The sequence below is a fragment of the Aotus nancymaae genome, unplaced genomic scaffold (genome assembly GCF_030222135.1).
Source record: "Aotus nancymaae isolate 86718 unplaced genomic scaffold, 86718_ANA_hifiasm-v0.15.2.pri h1tg000048l, whole genome shotgun sequence".
Lineage (NCBI taxonomy): Eukaryota > Metazoa > Chordata > Mammalia > Primates > Aotidae > Aotus > Aotus nancymaae.
Genome location: NW_026988462.1, coordinates 2,019,196 through 2,038,411, shown reverse-complemented (window position 1 = coordinate 2,038,411; position 19,216 = coordinate 2,019,196). Strand labels below are relative to the sequence as shown.

Below are 19,216 nucleotides of genomic sequence, written 5' to 3'. Positions count from 1 at the left end.
GCAGAGAAAATGTAGACACCAGGGAGCATGTGCATGGATGGAAGTAGATTTTGCAGGGCCTGAAATGTGTACAGTTACAATGAGGTCAAAAAATACAAACTAATAGATATAAAATTGCTGGAATCCCTTCCAGTGTGCCTTGAAAGGGATCCTGAAACTTAAGCTTCATGAGCTTCATGCTAAATTCTCCCTAAGCATGGTGAGTTCTGGAAGCAGTCAGGAGTTCGGAATAGCTGGATAAGGCTGCATAAAGGGAGCTTGGGGTCTCAGCCCACAGGTGCTCTAGCACCACTGGAAATCCTAGGTGATGGGAAAATTATACTTAGGAGAAAGCCCTTCTGAAAAGAGACTCTATGCAGCGGCTGCCTGAGGTGAGAAGCGGGTCTCCCAGATAGACGTGCTTGAAGAGCACTGGATGGTCAACCAAAGGGCCCTGCTTCCTCTGCAGGGTGGAGAACACTGGAGTCAGAGAGCAACACACCTCATGAGGGCCCCCTGCTCCACCTTTGCCCACACAGACCTCAGTCTCTCCTCTAAAGTAAGCAAATATTGGAATAGTGTTCATTTGAGGGGGTACCAATGATCAGATCAGCTCACCTGGGGTGTCCACATGTGCCAAAGCCACCCTGGACTACAGCCTGCAAGGAGAGATGAGGCCAGAGTGGCAGGTAGGGCCACAGAAAGAAGGGGCCTCAGGAAGCCAGCAAACAGGAGGAGGAGCTGAGAGACACACAGGTAGGCCCCACGCCATCCTCCAGTGGAACGAAGGTGTCCTCCATCACCTTGTCACAGACATGCTCTTCTGTCCCTAACTCAGGACATTATAACTAGGAGATGATGATAAGATAGAATCCCACTCTCATTCACTAGTGTATGTTCTTCTCCAGACTGCTCGTGTCTGTAGGGACAATGATCTGGAAGCTGTTTGGAAGCATGCTTTTTAAAAGGTACTACAGGTTCAGTAATACAGCTTAAAAGCTTTTATTTAGCACTACATCAGAAGCTGCGACGATCCAGTCTAGTCTTCTCATTTGACACACTGGGAAATCCAGGAGCCTGGGAGTTTAGGGACTGCCCTGGGGCCCCGGGAGGAACCTTGTGAGCCCTGGCCCAGGATCTTGACTCAGCGCCTACCAAAACGATGCCTGCATTTTTATTTTGCACTTTCATTGACAATGTGCATGCACATGTAATCTAAATACTGGAGGAAAAAGGAAACCTTATCTAAACTTAGATTTAGAAATAAGCTCAAATCTGAGTGTTAAACCGCAGCAGTTAATGCTTTGGAGAATATTTGTAAGAATGCACAGGAAACATCAAACTCCCGGACATCTAAATATATTTTTCATGCTCCAAAGTGTGTTATCCTAAGAACAGACTAATACCAACAATGAGACATTTGTGAATTCAGTGTTTTGTTATAAAACACTAATATGACATTGAATTTCCTTTTTATACAGCAGTTATACAGATTTGACAACTGTCAAATCAATAGCACCTGAAAATGTGTAAGAGGAACATGATAATGAAACTGGAAATAATAATAAAGACAGGAATAATAATACCAACTGAAGAAAACCTACACAACTCCTCGCCAGCCGTCAGCTGTGCTCGCTGGGGATGCTGCCGAGAATGTTAATGAGGAGAGGAAGACAAGACAGGAATTTAGGAGACTTCCTCCACTGCCCGGGGGAGTCACGCGAGGAGGGAGTGAGGTGGAACAGGAGCAGCTCCCTTGCAAGTGCAGTGCTTCATGTGTCTTCTCCCTACCCTGATACAGGCCATGGGCCAAAGCCAGGCAGGAAGGGTGAAAGGGGAACAGAGCAAGAACCAGGTAGGGCCCCTGGGGTGGGCCCAGCATGTGTCTCTCACACACATACAGTAGTCTCGGCTTCTAATTCTGCCTATTTTTTTCACGTGTGAAAAGAAATAATAAAATCAAAAAAGAGAAAGATGTTCTATCATAGTTGTACAAATAATTCTATCTCAAATCTAGACCGTAGACTCTTCCAGGTAATTTTCTTTTTCTTTTCTTTTTTTTTTTTTAGCATTATGACCGAAAATTGCTAATTCTTCCTAGGTCAATAAAAGCTGTTTTTGGCACTCTGAAAGGGCAAGTAATTAAGATAAAAGGCTCTAAAAGCCAGATTAGTCAGATTTCAAAACAACTTACTTTAAGCTACTTATTTTAAGATATTGGGGATAGGGAATGGAATAGTCATAACACATAGTACACAAAACGGTTTCCGCAGATTCCATCCCCAGGCAGGCAGTACAGAGACCAGTAAAGGGCAGGTGTTGGGAGTTAGAGTTTAAATCCTAGTCCCAAAAATGTTAACTACTGCCAGAGTGGTGACAGGTATACAGGGGTTCATTACATCAGTCCAATGGTTATGTAAGCTCTCTCCTGGGCCAGCATCAGCATCACCTGGAACACGTTAGAAATACACATTCACCCGGACCCACCGAATCAGAAGCTCTGGGGGTGGGGCCCCACTGTCTGTGTGCTAACAAGCCCTTCAGATGATTCTGGTACCCACTCATGTTTGAGAACCACTCTACTAGTCCATCTACTTTTGTGTATGTTTGAGAATTTCATATTAAAAACTATTCTTAAACAAATCCTGGCTTCACTGCCTATTGGCTATGTGGCCTTTGGGCAAGTTGCTTATTTAACTTTTAAATCTCCATATTGGCATCTAAAGATGGGAAAAGTAACAATTTCTGTTATCACTATTACCAGGTTATTGACAGGGTTTAATACGTAGTGCCTGGAAAGAGTACGAACTCACAAATGGTGGAGGTGGGGACCTTACATGGCTATGTGTAGTTCTCATTCAGTAGAATTTTAGCCCCTACAACATACATACCTTTGCTGGATTACACACACATTGTCTCATTAAACCTCTCCACAACACTATGGTTGCATCATCACCATTTCACCAATAAAGAAACTGAAGCTCAGAGGAATTAGCTGGCCTACTGAAGGTCACACAGATGGTGATCCTTGGATCTCTTGGCCCCAAGACCAGGACCTTCCCATCATACATGGACAGTAAGCATGATGGGATTTCAGATTTCTAGAACCAGAAGTGCCTCTCTAATGCCCCTGTTCTTCTTCATAGAGAAATGCTGAACTCAGCCACACGGGGATGCTACAGGTGCCACGTCACCAGGGAAGACAGAAGTTCTCCCAGCTCTGAGATCTGCCAGGCACTGAATTGCCCAGGCTTTACAATCTCACTACAGCAGAGTCCTTTCTAGGACAATAATCATTTTCCACCTCAAAAATATTAAAGATCATACTCCAAAATACTAAATCTTTCCAAAGAACCAGGTTTAAATGCCTTGACACATATTAATGCCATTAAGTAATTTATATTACCATCAAATATTTCAAGCCGTGACCTTTGCAAGGAAAACTCACACATTTAAATTATGCATTTTTGCTACAGAAAAAAAAAAAGACAAATATTTTTCCTCATTCAGTGACTCACCCCCTAAAATGACAGCTCTTTAGTTTGAGGCTTTTAAGCTAAAGAATGTGTAAGTATAAACCTGCACTGATCAGTGTGGTAGCTACCAGCCACAGGTGACTACTGAGCACTTAAAATGTGATTCTAAATTCAGATGTGCTGTAGGCATAAAACAGACACCAAACGTCAATGACATCACACGAATAAAAGAATATAAAACACATTGATTTCATAGTAAGAATTCAAAATTGAAATGGTAATATTTTGGAAATACTGGGTTAAAATTACTAAAATTAGTTACACTTGTTTCTTTTTACTTTAACTTGGCTACTAGAAAATTTTTAATTTGGCCAGGCGCGGTGGCTCACGCCTGTTATCCCAGCACTTTGGGAGGTTGAGGCGTGGTAACACTTGAGGCCAGGAGTTCAAAACCAGCCTGACCAACATGGTGAGACCCTATCTTTACTAAAAATCCAAAAATTAGCCAGTTGTGGTGGTGCACGCCTGTAATCCCAACTACTTGGGAGGCTGAGGCATGTGAATTGCTTGAATCTGAGAGGTGGAGGTTGCAGTGGGCCAAGATCACTCCACTGCACTCCAGCCTGGGTGAAAGAGCAAGATTCTGTCTCAAAAAATAAAATAAAATAAATTATATATATGGTTCATGTTATATTTTTATTAGACAGCACTATTATAGACTGTAAGAAATTTTAATATACAGGTAATTTTTTTAACTCCATGGCAAAACAATGGACAACTCACTTCCTGAAATTTTTACTTGGGCAGACAAGAGTTTGGAAAAAACATCACATCAAAAATAAAAGTCAGGTCTAGTCTCGGTTCTGTGAAGCAAGGGACCACATTCTCCAGCGTCTCCAGCAGGCCCCACCTTTCCGAATGCTTTCTCCCTTGGAAGAGCCATCTTTTCTGCCTGTGTCTTGTGGATCTCCACCTTTTCCAGATATAATCAATTTACTGAGAAGCTGTTGTGATAATGTCACACGGTGATTTTTCCAAGTGTACTATGACCATCAAAGATGATGTTAGGGTTCCAGGTACAGCTGCCAGGAAGAAGAGGTACTGATAACAAAAAGGGGTGCTGGCTAAGAGGAACAGGAAGGGGTCTGACTCTGGGAACCTACGTTTGCACTTCTGCACTTAAGTACTCTCATAAAACGTCACCAGCATTTTAACAGAGATGAAAATAACAGATGCACATGAGAGTTAAGGGGCACGATACCCACATCGCATGTAAGTCAAGCAAGTTCCTCTACTTGCATCCCTCTCTACTTGGCAATCAAGACATTTGGATATTGGTGGCTAAACCTTTGCAGGTGGAAGATGATGCAAATGAAAACATGAATGATTTTCAGATCTAGTGTTTCCTGTAGGCCCTTTCTGCAACTGTTTTTTGCCTATACATTCCCCAAGGAGTCACCAGGACCATGCTGAGAAGTGGGAGAAAACCAAATAAAAAAAAACAAAGACCTTTGACATTATATCAGAGACAGAATACAAAGAAAGCAAAACCCCTCGGGTGGTTCCTGTTGGGCAGAAGCCCCCCTGTTAGTGAGGGAGACTGGAGTATAAACCTTTACTACAATGAAGCACGGATGCCTGACAACAAGCTGGAATGACGGCACCATGATGGGCTACAGGAGCACACGGTCTACTGGGAAATGTGGGGAGAGGGTTTGCAAAGGCTTCACAAAGAAGCCAGCATGTGAGCTGGGGCTTGAAGCATAAATGAGGATTTTATCCTTTTATCCAATGCAGTGCGTGCCAGGCAAAGGTAGAGCTGTGCCCAGGTGTGAAAGCACCCCAGGTAGAAGGAAGACTGGAGAGCCGGGGCCAGGGCACATTTTGGAGGCGGCAGGAGATGAGATCAGCAGGCAAGTTCAGGGTCAGCCTCTGTGAGTCAAGGAGGCCATGTTTTGTTTTCTCTGCAAAGGAAGAGTCAGAGAAGGGTTTTAAGCAGATAATCAACAACTCTCTCAGTGGGCTGTGTTGTTTTGTGTTTTGTTTTTGAGACAGACTTTCGCTCTGTCACCCAGGCTGAAGTGCATGGCTCCATCATAGCTCACTGTAACCTTGAACTCCTGGGCTCAAGCAATCCTCCTGCCTCAGCCTCCCAAATAGCCAGGACTACAGGTCTGTCCCACTAAGCCAGGTTAATTTTTTTATTTTTTATTTTTGTAGAGACAGGGTCTTGCTATGTTCCCCAGGCTGATCTCAAACTCCTGGCCTCAAGCAATTCTCTCACCTCAGCCTCGCAAAGTACTGGGATGACAGAGGTGAGCCACCACGCCCCACCCATCTCTGTATTTTAGAAAGAGTGGTCTAATAGCACAGTGCGCATGGGTCAGTGTAGGAAAAGATACAATGTGGAAGTTGAACAGGCAGTCCAGAGAACCTTCAGAGATGGGGGATCTGGAGGGCAGCCACTGCTACAACCTCTGTCTGATATGCAACGCGGTCCGGGCTTAGAAATGCCAAGTGAGCCTCCTGAGAGTGAGTGCTGGGCTCTCTGCACTGCTCACTGCTGCCTTTCCCTTGGCAGTGACAACTCTCCATATTAAGGAGATCCCAAAGCAGAATATGAGACTGGCTCCTCCCCAGGAACCTGGCAGAGCCCTTGAGACCCACTGGTAAGTGGCACTTACACTTGTCAGGAAAGGGAGCGCTGAAAAATTCCAAAGCCTCAAAATGTCATTCTAAAAGAGGCTTAGCACTAGTATATCACATTACAGGGTATTTCAAACTTCTGGAAAGTTGGGGAAAACTATAATTTCCAACCCTTCTTGGTTCTAAAAGTATCCTCACAGTCATATGCTATCTGTAGGCTGGAGCTAGGTTGTCTTGTTATCTCCTGCCTAGAGTGCCCTGCTGACTCCAAATTCTACTGCCACTTTGATCCATTTCCAGGTGGCCAGCCCATTCCCTTGGTCATACTTCTTACACTGGATGGAATTCCAAGATCCCATTTTGTAGCTCCAACAACTCAAAACCCAAACAATTTTGAATAAACAAAGCTTAAAACCTGAAACCGAAATGCCACAGTCCTAAACCTGACTACATCCCAGGTTATTTTGAGATGAAAGATGCTAATGCTGGAGTTTGAGCCCCGGGTCTTAGAGATGATGTACGACAGGCTCCTCATTTTACACATAAGAAAACTGATGCCCAGGAGGGTGGCGATCTGCAGAGATTAAGAGGTAGACGCAGGATCAAAATTAGGTCTCTGGTCTCTTGGCCCGCCTGTGCCACCAGTCAGCTGGACATTGCTCTGCAGCCTTGTGTTTAGCCACTACCTTTCCAAGAGTAGAGCACACCTGCACAAATGGCAGCCCCTGGAAACATCATGGGGACCACAGTGCCCGTTTTACTAATTAGGAAATCAACATTTCAGGATTAACCTGGATCATGCTATAAATTTTTTAAAAAGGAACACAGAATGCCTCCAGACTCTTAGACTCTCACTAGTCTATGCTCCTATGTAACTTTCTGGGAAGATGATAAAATGTAACACCCAAGATAATGTGCCTCCTGAGAGCAGCTCTATTTCATTCATATTTCTGACATCTTCACATGACCATCATTGTCTTCATGTTATTCAACCACTGTTGGCTGTCACTTATAAACTGGCCTTTCTCTAACGATTGTTTTTAAGGGCAGTGTGTTTTTCCTTTCTTGTTCATCTTTACAGTCTTAATGCAAAGCTCAAGTGAATACACTCATTTTTGTTCATGAATCGTGCATATGTATCCAGGTATGGATTTTAGAAAACCTGACCCAAAGTCTACAATCCTGCCTCTGCCACTTATTGAATGTGTAACTTTGAGCAAGTTGCCTGACTTCTCTGTGCTCAGTTTCCTCGTCTGAAAAAAAAAATCGTGCCTGTCTCCTAGAGTGGTGAAGATGAGTTGAAATAACATATTTAGCAGGCATAAAACAGTTCTTGGCACAGAGCAGGGCACTATATAAGTAGTGGCTATTTTTATTATTACACGACTATTGGCATTACCTTGCTATATAAGACAGTAACCAGCCATTCTCCCTCCATGCTGATCACAGATGATGAGAAAAGAAACACCAGAACTGGGTAGATTTTAGTTTTCTATACAAGCGAGAGTCCCAGGAGGTAACATTGACTTGGCATGGCAATGAGGTAGTGAACAAGCTGTGAAAGCCCCATGTCTGAGATAATTTTCCAGGCCTGGCATAGTGATTAGATTCACTTGGACCCTATCTAAGAATGCACTCCCCAAAGATTCCTCCCACCAACCACTCCACAAAATAGGTGTGCAGCAGAGGAGCCTCATGTAACACTGCTCACATGAACAGTCAGGGGTCTGGCCTGTGCCTTCTGCAAAGCAGGGCTATTCCTACATTAGCTGCTAAAAACTCTGGAGCACGTCCTTCCTGGAGCTGCTGATGATTTAAGTGTTGTCTGCCTAAGTGTCTGAAATGGGCGAGCTGCATTAACACTCACTGTGCCTGATAAATACCACATGAAAGCATTTCTGAGGAACGAACCCCTTCCTTCCTCAGGCCTTGCTGCCTGGGGAGAGGGAGGGTGTTGGTCTCATTCGCCTCAATCCACTGTCCAATAAGACGGGCAAGACTCCATTCTTATATATGTGGGTTGAATGAATTAATGAATAAACACATGAAACAGAGAGCATTGTCGTGAAGGCATATGGCTTTGAATAAGTAAAATTTCCTGTTCTTGTCACTTGGACTAGGTCACCAGTTAAAGCTTTTGGGAATGTCCTTTCTTTACCATCCAATATTTTAAAAACAAGGGAACTATGAATTAAATATCATTGATGTAATATCATTATTTTTTTCTAAAGTTGTCTCTAAGGATGCAGGAAAACCTACAGGGCAGAAAGGCTTACTGTCTAAGTATAATGTAATTCACTCAATCACAGTCGTCTAAAGTTTAACTGAAAATTAACAACATGATCATTGTGCACGATCTCTGCTCACTGCAGCCTCAACCCCCCAGGCTCAAGATATCCTCGCACCTCAGCATCTCTAGAAGCTGGAACTACAGGTGCATGCCACCTTGTCTGGCTAATTTTTGTATTTCTTATAGAGATGGAGTTTCGCCATGTTGCCCAAAATGGTCTCGAACTCAGCCTCCCAAATTGCTGGGATTACAGGTTTGAGCCACGGTGCCTGGTGATACTTTTTAAAAAATACCTAATGAGTATACCTAACAGGAAAATTCAGTTCTTCTCAATCTTCACATCCTTCAAGCTTAAAAATTCCCAAAATGAGACCTGGGCTGCAGTCCTTACCAGACTCACAAAAGTAACCCAATGAAAGGGCTGCATAAATGACATATAACGCAGTCTTTTGTGGCTCTTTGAAGCCTTTTTCCTCTAAACTGTTGAGCAGTAACAATTGGAATAAATTATTTCCAGAAACTGCATTAGAGTTGGGGGGGAGGGGGGTAAAAATAGGTATTCAAATGTGAGCAGGGAACTAACATGCAGACATCAAGAATATCCTGCCTGTTCCCCTGGTGGTGATTTCTAGCCCCCAAAGCCATTTCTCAGTGGGTTTGGCAGTGAGCCTGGATAGAAATGGGGAAGTTTCACCATGTGCTTCCTCCTCACTTACTGTCACAATGCAGGGGACAAGACCCACCCATGTAGGTGCCTGTAAGCTGAACCTTGCAGCCTCTGAAACTTTATAATGTCCAAACACATATTCTCTTAGAAACACTAACTTTCAGCTGGGCGTGGTGGCTCACACCTGTAATTCCAGCACTTTGGTAGGCCGAGGTGGGCGGATCACCTGAGGTCAAGAGTTCGAGACCACCCTGACCAGTATGATGAAATCACGTCTCTACTAAAAATACAAAAATTAGCCAGGTGTGGTGGTGTACACCTGTAACCCCAGCTACTTGGGAGGCTGAGAAGGAGAATCGCTTGAACCCAGCAGGCAGAGGTTGTAGTGAGCTGAGATCACACCAATGCACTTCAACCTGGGCAACAAGAGCGAAACTCCGTCTCAAAAAAAAAAAAAAAAAAAAAGAAACACTAACTTTCCTAACACTGAACAAGCAGCCACTGCTAAGGGAAACCTTCAAGGTGCCCCTGGCAGAGGGGAAATAACATTAGCACCAATCATAAGAGCAGGAGAGACCTTCTGATAGAAAGTTTATAGAACAAGTACTGGCTTGCCTACATGCTTTAAGATCTACTTACGGGTAGCATTGTTACTAATGCAAACAATTAGAAACAAATTGAATAACCATCCAATTATAGTACAGACCTAAAATGAGATACAGCCATTAAAAATAATGGCACAAGCCGGGCACGGTGGCTCATGCCTGTAAACCCAGCCCTTTGGGAGGGTAAGGCATGCGGATCACCTGAGGTCAGGAGTTCAAGACTGGCCTGACCAACATGGTGAAACTCTGCCCTACTAAAAATACAAAAAGTAGGTGTGGTGATGGGCGCCTATAATCCTAGCTACTCAGGAGCTGAGACAGAAGAATCACTTGAACCCAGGAGGCGGAGGTTGCAGTGAACCAAGATGGTGCCACTGCACTCCAACCTGGGTGACAGAGCAAGACTCTATCTCAAAAAGAAAACAAAATGGCATAAACCCACATATGGTGACAAAAGTGTTCTTGATGTGTTCTGGGAGAAAATTAACCCAGAAATCTATAATAGTATATTCTCTAAACACACACACACACACACACACACACACACACACACACAAGTTACACTGTTACTGGCACAGGAGAAAGTCTGGAAGTATATACACCAAGTTATTAATAGTGGTCACCAGTGGACAGTAAAAACAAGGGCACGTCTTTTCCTACTTCTACACTATTTGCATTTCTTGTTTTTCCTACTTCTATACGACATGTATTACTTTTATCCTTTCTAAATTATGTCATATTTTTCCCCAAGGACTGTTTCTGTACATAACTAAAAACAGCAAAACTTTATCTCAAAATGCTACCTCCTGAATAAAGTATGTTACCTACATTTAAAAGTCTCTAGGTATAATTCATTCAAATGACAGACAGTCGTGGGGATTCTCACCAAGCCCGTAGGCCACTGACATGATAACAATAAATAGTACTGCCACAAACAGGCTGCATGGTGTTGTCTGCCTACTTCCGAAAAATCATCTTGAGAAACAAGTCGTCTTCCCAGCACTCTGTTGAACTCTTGCTTGCCGGTTTGCAGCAACAGCCACAGGAACGAGATCTGCCCTGGGCAGAGGCCCTGCTGAAATATCCTTGCCTTTCTTATCTGACATTAGTTCTTTTTATCTTGCTTTCCCTGCTGGAAGAAGACAAACACGGCCAGATAAGAAAAAGCTTCTCTATCACCGTTGGCTTCCTCACTCCCTCACGCCTCTCTGCAGGTGTGCAGAGCTGTGATCTCCACACTGCCAAAAGTTTCTGTGCCCTGACAAGCGTTCCCACCAACTGCAACTGTAGCCAGTACAGCCTTATCCATTGCAGTGGAAAAAGACCCCCAGTGGAACTGCCTGGAGTGAGATTTACCTAAACAAATAGCTTGGACATAAATGGCAAATTTCTTGAGCACTAGAAAGAGAAATAAGTTTAGAAAGTCACTTGCGTGCTTTAAAAAAAAATTGCACAGCATCTTTCTACTGTATTCAGTCCTGTAGACCAATATTTCTACATAGCCAGAGAATCACTGACAGAAGATTTTTAAGAATATTCACAAGGGAACCTAAACCACACAACTTCCTCCAAGAAATCATAAGTTACATCAGCTGCTTTAAGCAGTGAAACCCATATAGTCCGTGAGCAACCCAACAGATAAGTGAGCTATTATACTGGCAGCAAGGAATTCAGGACAATGAATTATATTTCTACACAATGTAGCTGAGGGTGAAGAAAGGAAACCTAAATCTCTAAGATGAAAATCTGCAGTGAAAAAGATCATCATATTTTACTAAGTTTTTCAGCTCGGGGTTAGCAATACAGTTTTGAAGGCAATACAATGTAGGGCAGTCTCACAAGTCACAGAGAAAGGAATTCAGTTCAAATCAAATCTTCATAGGAAAGTTTAAGTTCAAATTCTTAGACATTAATTGAAAATTAAGTAAATTAGTGAGCAAACACTTCTTGATAACAGCAACTGAACCTCCACATTAAAGAAAAAAATCACTAAGTAAAATCACTGAGTATTAGTTTAATAATCTCTTTAGCAGATAATTTGAAAGGCTCAATTGTCCCCCACTCTGCAGTGCATGTTGGTGGTTTTGTGCAGCTTGCTTAAAAAAATTATGTGCCTTTATTGTACTGAAGAAATTCCGAGAGAGAAGCACAACCTACTCACTGATGATAACAGCACAACCATTTTCACATTTCTCCCTACAAAGTCCACCAAAGCGCTTGGCTTTACCCAACTGCTGAGAGTTTAGCTGATGTTAAGAACAGAAACTTTCTATCAGCTGGTTCACAGTTTATGTTCTTCCCTACTTTATTCAAGGCAAACCTCCCGGTAAAATGAGTAAGAAGAACATATGTAATTGTATCCTTTCTAAACTATGTAATATTTTCAAGTTATGTTCCTTAAACCCCCACAATGGGACCTGCCTCATTTTTTCAATAACATAAATAACATAGAAAACGTTTTAATTTTGTAAAGCACATCTTTTTTCAACCCTATAGTTACAATTAAAATATGCTTCCCTGGGTTTACATTCACAAACACTGCAGCTAGGTGGGACATAATTGTGAACAATACATAATTGTTCCATACAAAGAAGGCTCCTAGAAACCACATTCACCCACAAAATGTCAACATTTCTTTCTTCACAAACAAGACTCAAAGTGGAACTGAAGTCATACTACAGGGAATGAGAGAAGAGTTCACAAGAGAGAAGCAGAGCAAGTTTTGAAATCAAAGACAGGCAACAGGCGTCAACCCCGTCCACACGCACAGTAAGAACCCAGTATGGGGTAGACACAGCAACACTTTGTAGGAGACTCTCTTACCGGCACAGGGCCCGGGCTCTCTGCTTCCACTTCGACCTGAGCTGCATCCTTGTATTGCAAAGGGGACTCAATCACCAGCTCCTTTTTGACACTTCTGCTACTTGTCCTGCATTTATCAGCCTGCATTCTCAGCTGAAAACACAAGTCAGAAAGTCTGCAACTGGAACAGCTGCAAGTCCCTGGCTGTGCAAGACACAGGCATGCCAGTGGCTCAAGGAAGGAAAGGAAACTGGCTTCCCAGGCACAAGTGGTCAGCCCCGCTGGCTGGGTCTGCAGAGCCTGTGGGGTGGGAAGGCATGACAGCGAAGGCCAGCCTCCAGGGGTGTTACTACTCCCCGCAAAAGGGGAGGCTCCCACTTGCTAGCCAAAGGAAAACAAACTTCGAGCTGAACAATACACAGTGTACTGCCTCTCTAATAAAGACCAGCTCTATTGTGTCTGTTCTACACAGCGTAGGCCAAATCAATCAGAATCAAAATAGTGCGGTGTTTAAAAGAAAACCAGTCACAGTTAGACACCTTCATAATTACCTTAAATGAGAAGCTCGTGGAGCTTAAGAGGCAGCAAGGTCGTCTGGTTGTTCTAAGATTCTTCCAGCTTTGGAATGCTTTCATTTGTGCTATGGCTAAACACCAAATGCTTGGCTGATGATGAAAGCAGGGAAGAGCAACCAGCAAGCATGTTCCCAGAGCCTACACCTCGTGGGTGCAGGTGGAGGAAAAGGTTTCACCTCTCATGACAGACCACAGAATGCAACACTTAATTTATCTACTATTTGATGCCAGAAAGATTAGGTCATCAAACATTTTCATGGGATACCACATATCATAGTAAATGCATTTACTAAACAGAATATTACCTTCAGTCCAGGTGTGTGGGTACCAGAAGGTACCCCCAGTACTAGGTACTGACAGGATCATAGTAAAAGTGGTAGAGTACCTATGGTTCAATAGCACCCAAAGTATTTTCCCAGGAGTCTGTATTATTATTTCTTCACCTGTAACAGTGGAGTCATTTTTTTAACCTCCTGGGAAAAATCAAAACAGAGGTGTTGAGGGATTTATCTAAAAGTTATGTGGAAATGAACATTAAAGAGGGAATCAAATATTACTCTGCACTTCATGGATACTGCAGAGCTTCTCGGAGTTACTCTGCATATTTCCTGGACATCAGGGAACATTTAGTCACAGCAGGTAACAAGCAGTAGCAGTAGTAGCAGCAGTGGTAATAGTAGCAGCAGTAGTAAGCAGTGGTAGCAGTATTCAGTCAACGAGAGCAGTTACCATGTACCAACAATAGACGCCAGAGGTGCTCTAGCCCGGGAAATACATAAACCATTATACAAGTTACAGGTACAAGTCTCCCACTTTCCAGACAAAGGAACGAGGCCGGGAGGGCTCAGATGAGGCAGTGGGGAGAGCTGAGACGCCACCCAGTCCCCGCAGGGCCTCCTCCCTCTCCCGGCACCTGCTGTAGCTGCTCCACTTCAAGAGTGAAGCTAAGGCTGAGTCTCTGCCACTTGAACACCAGGAACCCTTCTGAGTGTGAATATTAATTATGTAATGATCTCAAGGGATCAATGAGTCCATTGAACAAATTAGTGGCTTCTACAGTTTTTTTTAACTACTCAATCTCTCAACCTTGGGTAGTTTTTCAGGGTTAATATAAATCCTCCTACCAAATCTGTGTTCCAAAATAATATTATCTATAAATTTTTCAAATCTTTCTTTGTAAAATTACAACAGAAAAAAAACTCAGAGTCTCAGTTACCTATAGAGTTGAAATTACAGTGAAGTCAAAACTTAGAAATGTCCTATAAATCGGAGCATGAAGCCACAAGCACAAAACAGACTAACTGAGCCTTAGTAAAGGACAACCCAACCAATAACTTAAAAACCTTTTTGAAATGGTTCAAGAAGTTCTAAATAGTACAGTTCTTCCTCAAATCCCTATCACCATGAAGCCATCAGAATTTCTGAGCATTAATAAGGGAAATTCTACCCTATTTATTATTGTTGTGGTTGTTGTTTGAGACAGGGTCTTGCCCTGCAGTCCAGGCTGGAGTGCAGTGGCATGATCACGGCTCATTGCAGTCCTGACCTCCTGGAGTCAAGAATCGTTCTGCCTCAGTCTCCCAAGTAGCAGGAACTAGAGGTGTGAGCCACTGCGTTCAGCCTACCCTATTTGTTAAGTCAAAATACCCTGGGATTCTGTAAGGAATAAGAAATGAACTTTAAGTAATTCATTTGACAAATACTGTAAGCGCTGGCTGTGACTCATGCCCTACTCAAGCCTTGCAGAGATTGTTTATTTAATCTTCATAACAACTCTATGTAATGCTGTTATCCTCATTTTACAGATGAGGAAACTGATGCCCAGAGAGGTTAAATACTTGCAGGTTATACAGACAGCAGTGGCAGTATGGATCCAGTGTATAGACGCTTAACCGTGATACTATGCTCAAACTACTAAAAGGCACCATACCAATCACCAGTCAGCAATTAAAAACAGAGCATCTAGTTTTAATCCTATCATGGGAGTGAAGAGGTAAAAAGGTCTTTAGATGGCCTTTAAGTGTCTTGTGCAAAGCAGGTATCCATTTAATGGTAACTACGGTATTGTTGCTGTTCTCATTCCAACCTGAAGAAATTAATTTTAGTCTTAAACTAAGGGCTTTTGCTGTGTGATCTAAAATGACAATTCCACCAACCATGTTGCTATAACACATTACAAAGTTGCTTCAGCAACTTAACGTCAACCATTCTTCCCTCATTGTGGCTTATGACAGCTGCCTTCAAATATTCATCTTGAACCCCACATGTTCATGTCATGAGCCAGGCCTTCTTGAAGTTTTGTATATTTTTCAAAATGTTTAGCAATGACTTTATTTTTGTTTTATAATCAAGGAAAACACTTTTAATTGGCTCTGAGCTTCCAAACAGCCAAGACAAAAAAGAAAAGAAAAACATGATCAGTTCCATAATTTATATCATCAAAAGGAGAAAATACGCCAAGTTGTAAAGCAAGTGATTTGTTTGTTTGTTTCTTCGTTTGTTTGTTTTTCCCAGACAGGGTTTGACTCTGTTGTCTAGGGTGGAGTGCAGTGGTACAATCTGAGCTCACTGCAACCTCTACCTCCCAGGCTCAAGCGATCCTCCCACCTCAGCCTCCCAACTAGCTGGGACTACAGATGCATGCCACCACACCCAGCCAATTTTTGTATTTTCTGTAGAGACAGGTTTTCGCAATGTTGCCCAAGCTGGTCTCAAACTCCTGGGCTCAAGCAATCCTCCCACCTTAGCCTCCCAAAGTGCTGGGATTGTAGGCGTGAGCTACTATGCCTGTCCAAAGCAAGTAAAAAAGTTTTTTAAATGCCTCACACAGGGATTTATGTAAAGGGGGACTGATCAACATACAATGTAGAAGGCTGGCAATGTGTTTATAGGAAATGCAGCAACAAAATTCACACAGCTGTTTCCTACTAGCATCTCAGAAATCCTAGATTGAGAACAGCAATTCTGAGAGCAAGTCAGTCATCTGAGTCCCCCACCTTCCAGCTGGCCCACCTTATGAAAGAAGAAAACCCTGAGGGCATGGAGGAGCGAAGACACTGCTGTCAGCTTTCCCATCACACAGCTTCTCAGGCAATGCTGGCGCTCTCCCTGCTGACTTAGGAAAGACCAACCCTTTAGGAATCTGACTGTCAAGGAGAGTCACATGGCACAGCGTTTAACCTCAGATCCTAAGCCTCCAAATGGGATGTGGTTTCTCCAAAGGGCTCATGAGATTGATGTGTGAGCACATGAGGATGACATCCGGTTGATGCGGCCAATAGAGGAAATGCCATTTTACCAGAACAGGAAGTAAGTGGCCACGTTTTCCTTCACAACATTTCAAACAACAAGGTTTCACTTCCACAAACATGCGCTGAGCTCCTACCATCTACTAACCTTGAGTTCCTTCACATGCCAGGTTGTTGAACCCACAACAAACAAATCTAGGAACATGTATGAACGGTACAGAGTTTCACTGTTGAAAGAGAATGCTGTAAACCCTGTGGGGAGGAGGAAGGCTTCCAAAGCAGGATGGAATGAATGCTTCTCTAATGGGGTTCAGGTCTCAAATTTTAATATGTACACAAATTTATTATACAGCATGGATACTCAAAACCATGAAAACTTTACAGGAAATTTAAGAACTGTCCCAAGAGCAATTTGTGACTTGAAGGAAAGCTAACTTTAAATTCAAAAACTCACACAGCAAAAGAAATTATCAATAGAGTGAACTGGCAACCAACAGAATGGGAAAAAGTGTTTGCAATCTACCCATCTGACAAAGGGCTAATATCCAGAATCTATGGAGAACTTAAATTTACAAGAAAAGAACAAACAACTCCATCAAAAAGTGGGCAAAGGATATGAACAGACACTTTTCAAAAGAAGACATTTATGCAGCCAACAAACATATGAAAAAAAAAGCTCATCATCACTGGTCATTAGAGAAATGCAAATCAAAACTACATTGAGATACCATCTCACGCCAGTTAGAATGGCAATCATTAAAAAATCTGGAGACAACAGATGCTGGAGAGAATGTGGAGAAATAGGAACACTTTTACACTGTTGGTGGGAGTGTAAATTAGTTCAACCATTGTGGAAGACAATGTGGCAATTCCTCAAGGATCTAGAATTAGAAATACCATTTGACCCAGCAATCCCATTACTGGGTATATACCCAAAGGATTATAAATCGTTCTATTATAAAGACACATGCACATGTATGTTTACTGTGGCACTGTTCAGAAGAGCAAAGACTTGGAACCAACCCAAATGCCCATCAATGATAGACCAGATAAAGAAAATGTGGCACATATACACCATGGAATACTGTGCAGCCATAAAAAAGGATGAGTTCATATCCTTTGCAGGGGCATAGATGAAACTGGAAACCATTATTCCCAGCAATCTGACACAAGAACAGAAAACCAAACACTACATGTTCTCACTTATAAGAGGGTATTGAACAATAAGAACACACAGACACAGAGAGGGGACCATCATACACCAGGGCCTGGAGGGTTGGGGGCTAGGGGAGGAATAGCAGGGGTTGAGGGAATTGGAAAGGGATAACATCAGGAGAAATACCTAATGTAGGTGACGGGGCATTGGATGCTGCAAACCACCACCGTGGCACATGTATACCTATGTAACAAACCTGCGCAATCTGCACATGTACCCCAGAACTTAAAGTATAATAAATTAATTAATTAAAAATAAATAAATTTAAAAACTCCATCTTCCTCTTCCCCCCATAAGGTGGACTTTCATAACACTCTGATTAGTGGAAGGAGTGACTCTCTCTGTAGAGGGAACTCCTACCCATGCCCAAGACTCAGTTTAAATACCACCTTCCCTACGAACCACCCCCCACCCGCCCCCAGCCAGAATGAATCAGCTCCTTCTTGGTTAACCCTCTGAGCACTACTTTTCCCTCTATTATGGAGCTTTTCGGAATTTACCTTTTATTAAGTTTGCCCCTTTAGTGAGACTGTTAATTCACCGAGGGGAGAGATTGTGTCTTAAACCACCTTTGAGGGTTCAGGGTCTTAGGGACTGAAAGCACTCACAATGTATTTGCTGAACTCAATGCTGATGGCAGTTTGTCATCTTTGGCCCTAAAGTGCAACAGTGTATTTGTAAAAATATGCAAACATTTTCATTTGTTAAGGGCCCAAATTAAGCCAGAATCTATGAATTGTTCATAAATCAAAACCCAACAATAGTTTACACATAAATTGAAACCCAACAATTTTCAGTACAACTTACTAAAATGTTCCTTTCTCCCAAGTAAGAAAATTTTATTCTGTGAAATTTGCTAGACATTTTTGAGACCAAGTGTATATGAAAACAGTAAAACAGAAGTATTAAAATGTACAAATAAACATGTTTTTAGCAATGAATCTATGTAAGTTTTGAAACTGTAGATGCTGTAACTAACCATAGCTAATAACCATATGAGGAATAACAATACAGGAATAAATCAATTATCTCAACCTAACAGAAGTTCTTCACTCCCTTTATTAGGGGTTCTTGGCATATAAGAAGGATACTTAAAATATAACAGTAAAGGCAAAAGAAAAATATGTATCCACGCACATATGTATACCTATATTACTTATATACGTGTACTTGTGTATACTCCAAAGTTATCATTTCTTTTCTCTTGTTCTGGGGAAACAGAAACAATAAATAGAAATTAAGAAAAAATGCAGGCTAAGCGCAGTGGCTCACGCCTGAAATCCCAGCACTTTGGGAGGCCAAGGCAGGCCGATAACCTGAAGCCGGGAGTTTGAGACCAGCCTGACCAACATGGAGAAACCCTGTCTCTACTAAAAATACAAAATTAGCCAGGCATGGTGGCACATGCCTGTAATCCCAGCTACTCAGGAGGCTGAGGCAGGAGAATCACCGGAACCTGGGAGGCGGAGGTTGTGGTGAGCCAAGATTGTGCCATTGCACTCCAGCCTGGGTAACAAGAGCAAAACTCCATCAAAAAAAAAAAAAAAAAAAAAAGAGAGAGAGAGAAGGAAGGAAGGAAGGAGAGAAAGGAAGAAAAAATGCATAAAAAGCAAATGACTAAAGATTTTCCACAGTATACTGTTGCTGGTCAGCTTGCTGGCCAAAACAAAGAACGGGTGTGTCATGAAAATGATCTGCCCTCTGAGAAAGAC

At 42.5% G+C, this 19,216-nt stretch overlaps 1 protein-coding gene across 29 annotated transcripts in view; it reads right to left on the bottom strand.

Annotated features, from left to right (window-relative positions):
• Positions 1 to 19,216, bottom strand: part of DOCK9 (dedicator of cytokinesis 9) — a 303,837-nt gene that overhangs the window by 175,386 nt on the left and 109,235 nt on the right. For 7 of the 29 annotated variants that reach the window (XM_064362200.1, XM_012458667.2, XM_064362205.1 and 4 more), the window contains exon 1: positions 12,487 to 12,768. The exons of 21 other annotated variants lie outside the window; for them this stretch is intronic. In XM_064362200.1, coding sequence (XP_064218270.1) covers positions 12,487 to 12,612 — 126 coding nt within the window. In that variant the 5' untranslated portion in view covers positions 12,613 to 12,768. Of the gene's footprint in view, positions 1 to 12,486; positions 12,769 to 19,216 lie in introns of those variants that run through there. One more of the 29 variants, XM_064362188.1, reaches the window with a different exon arrangement.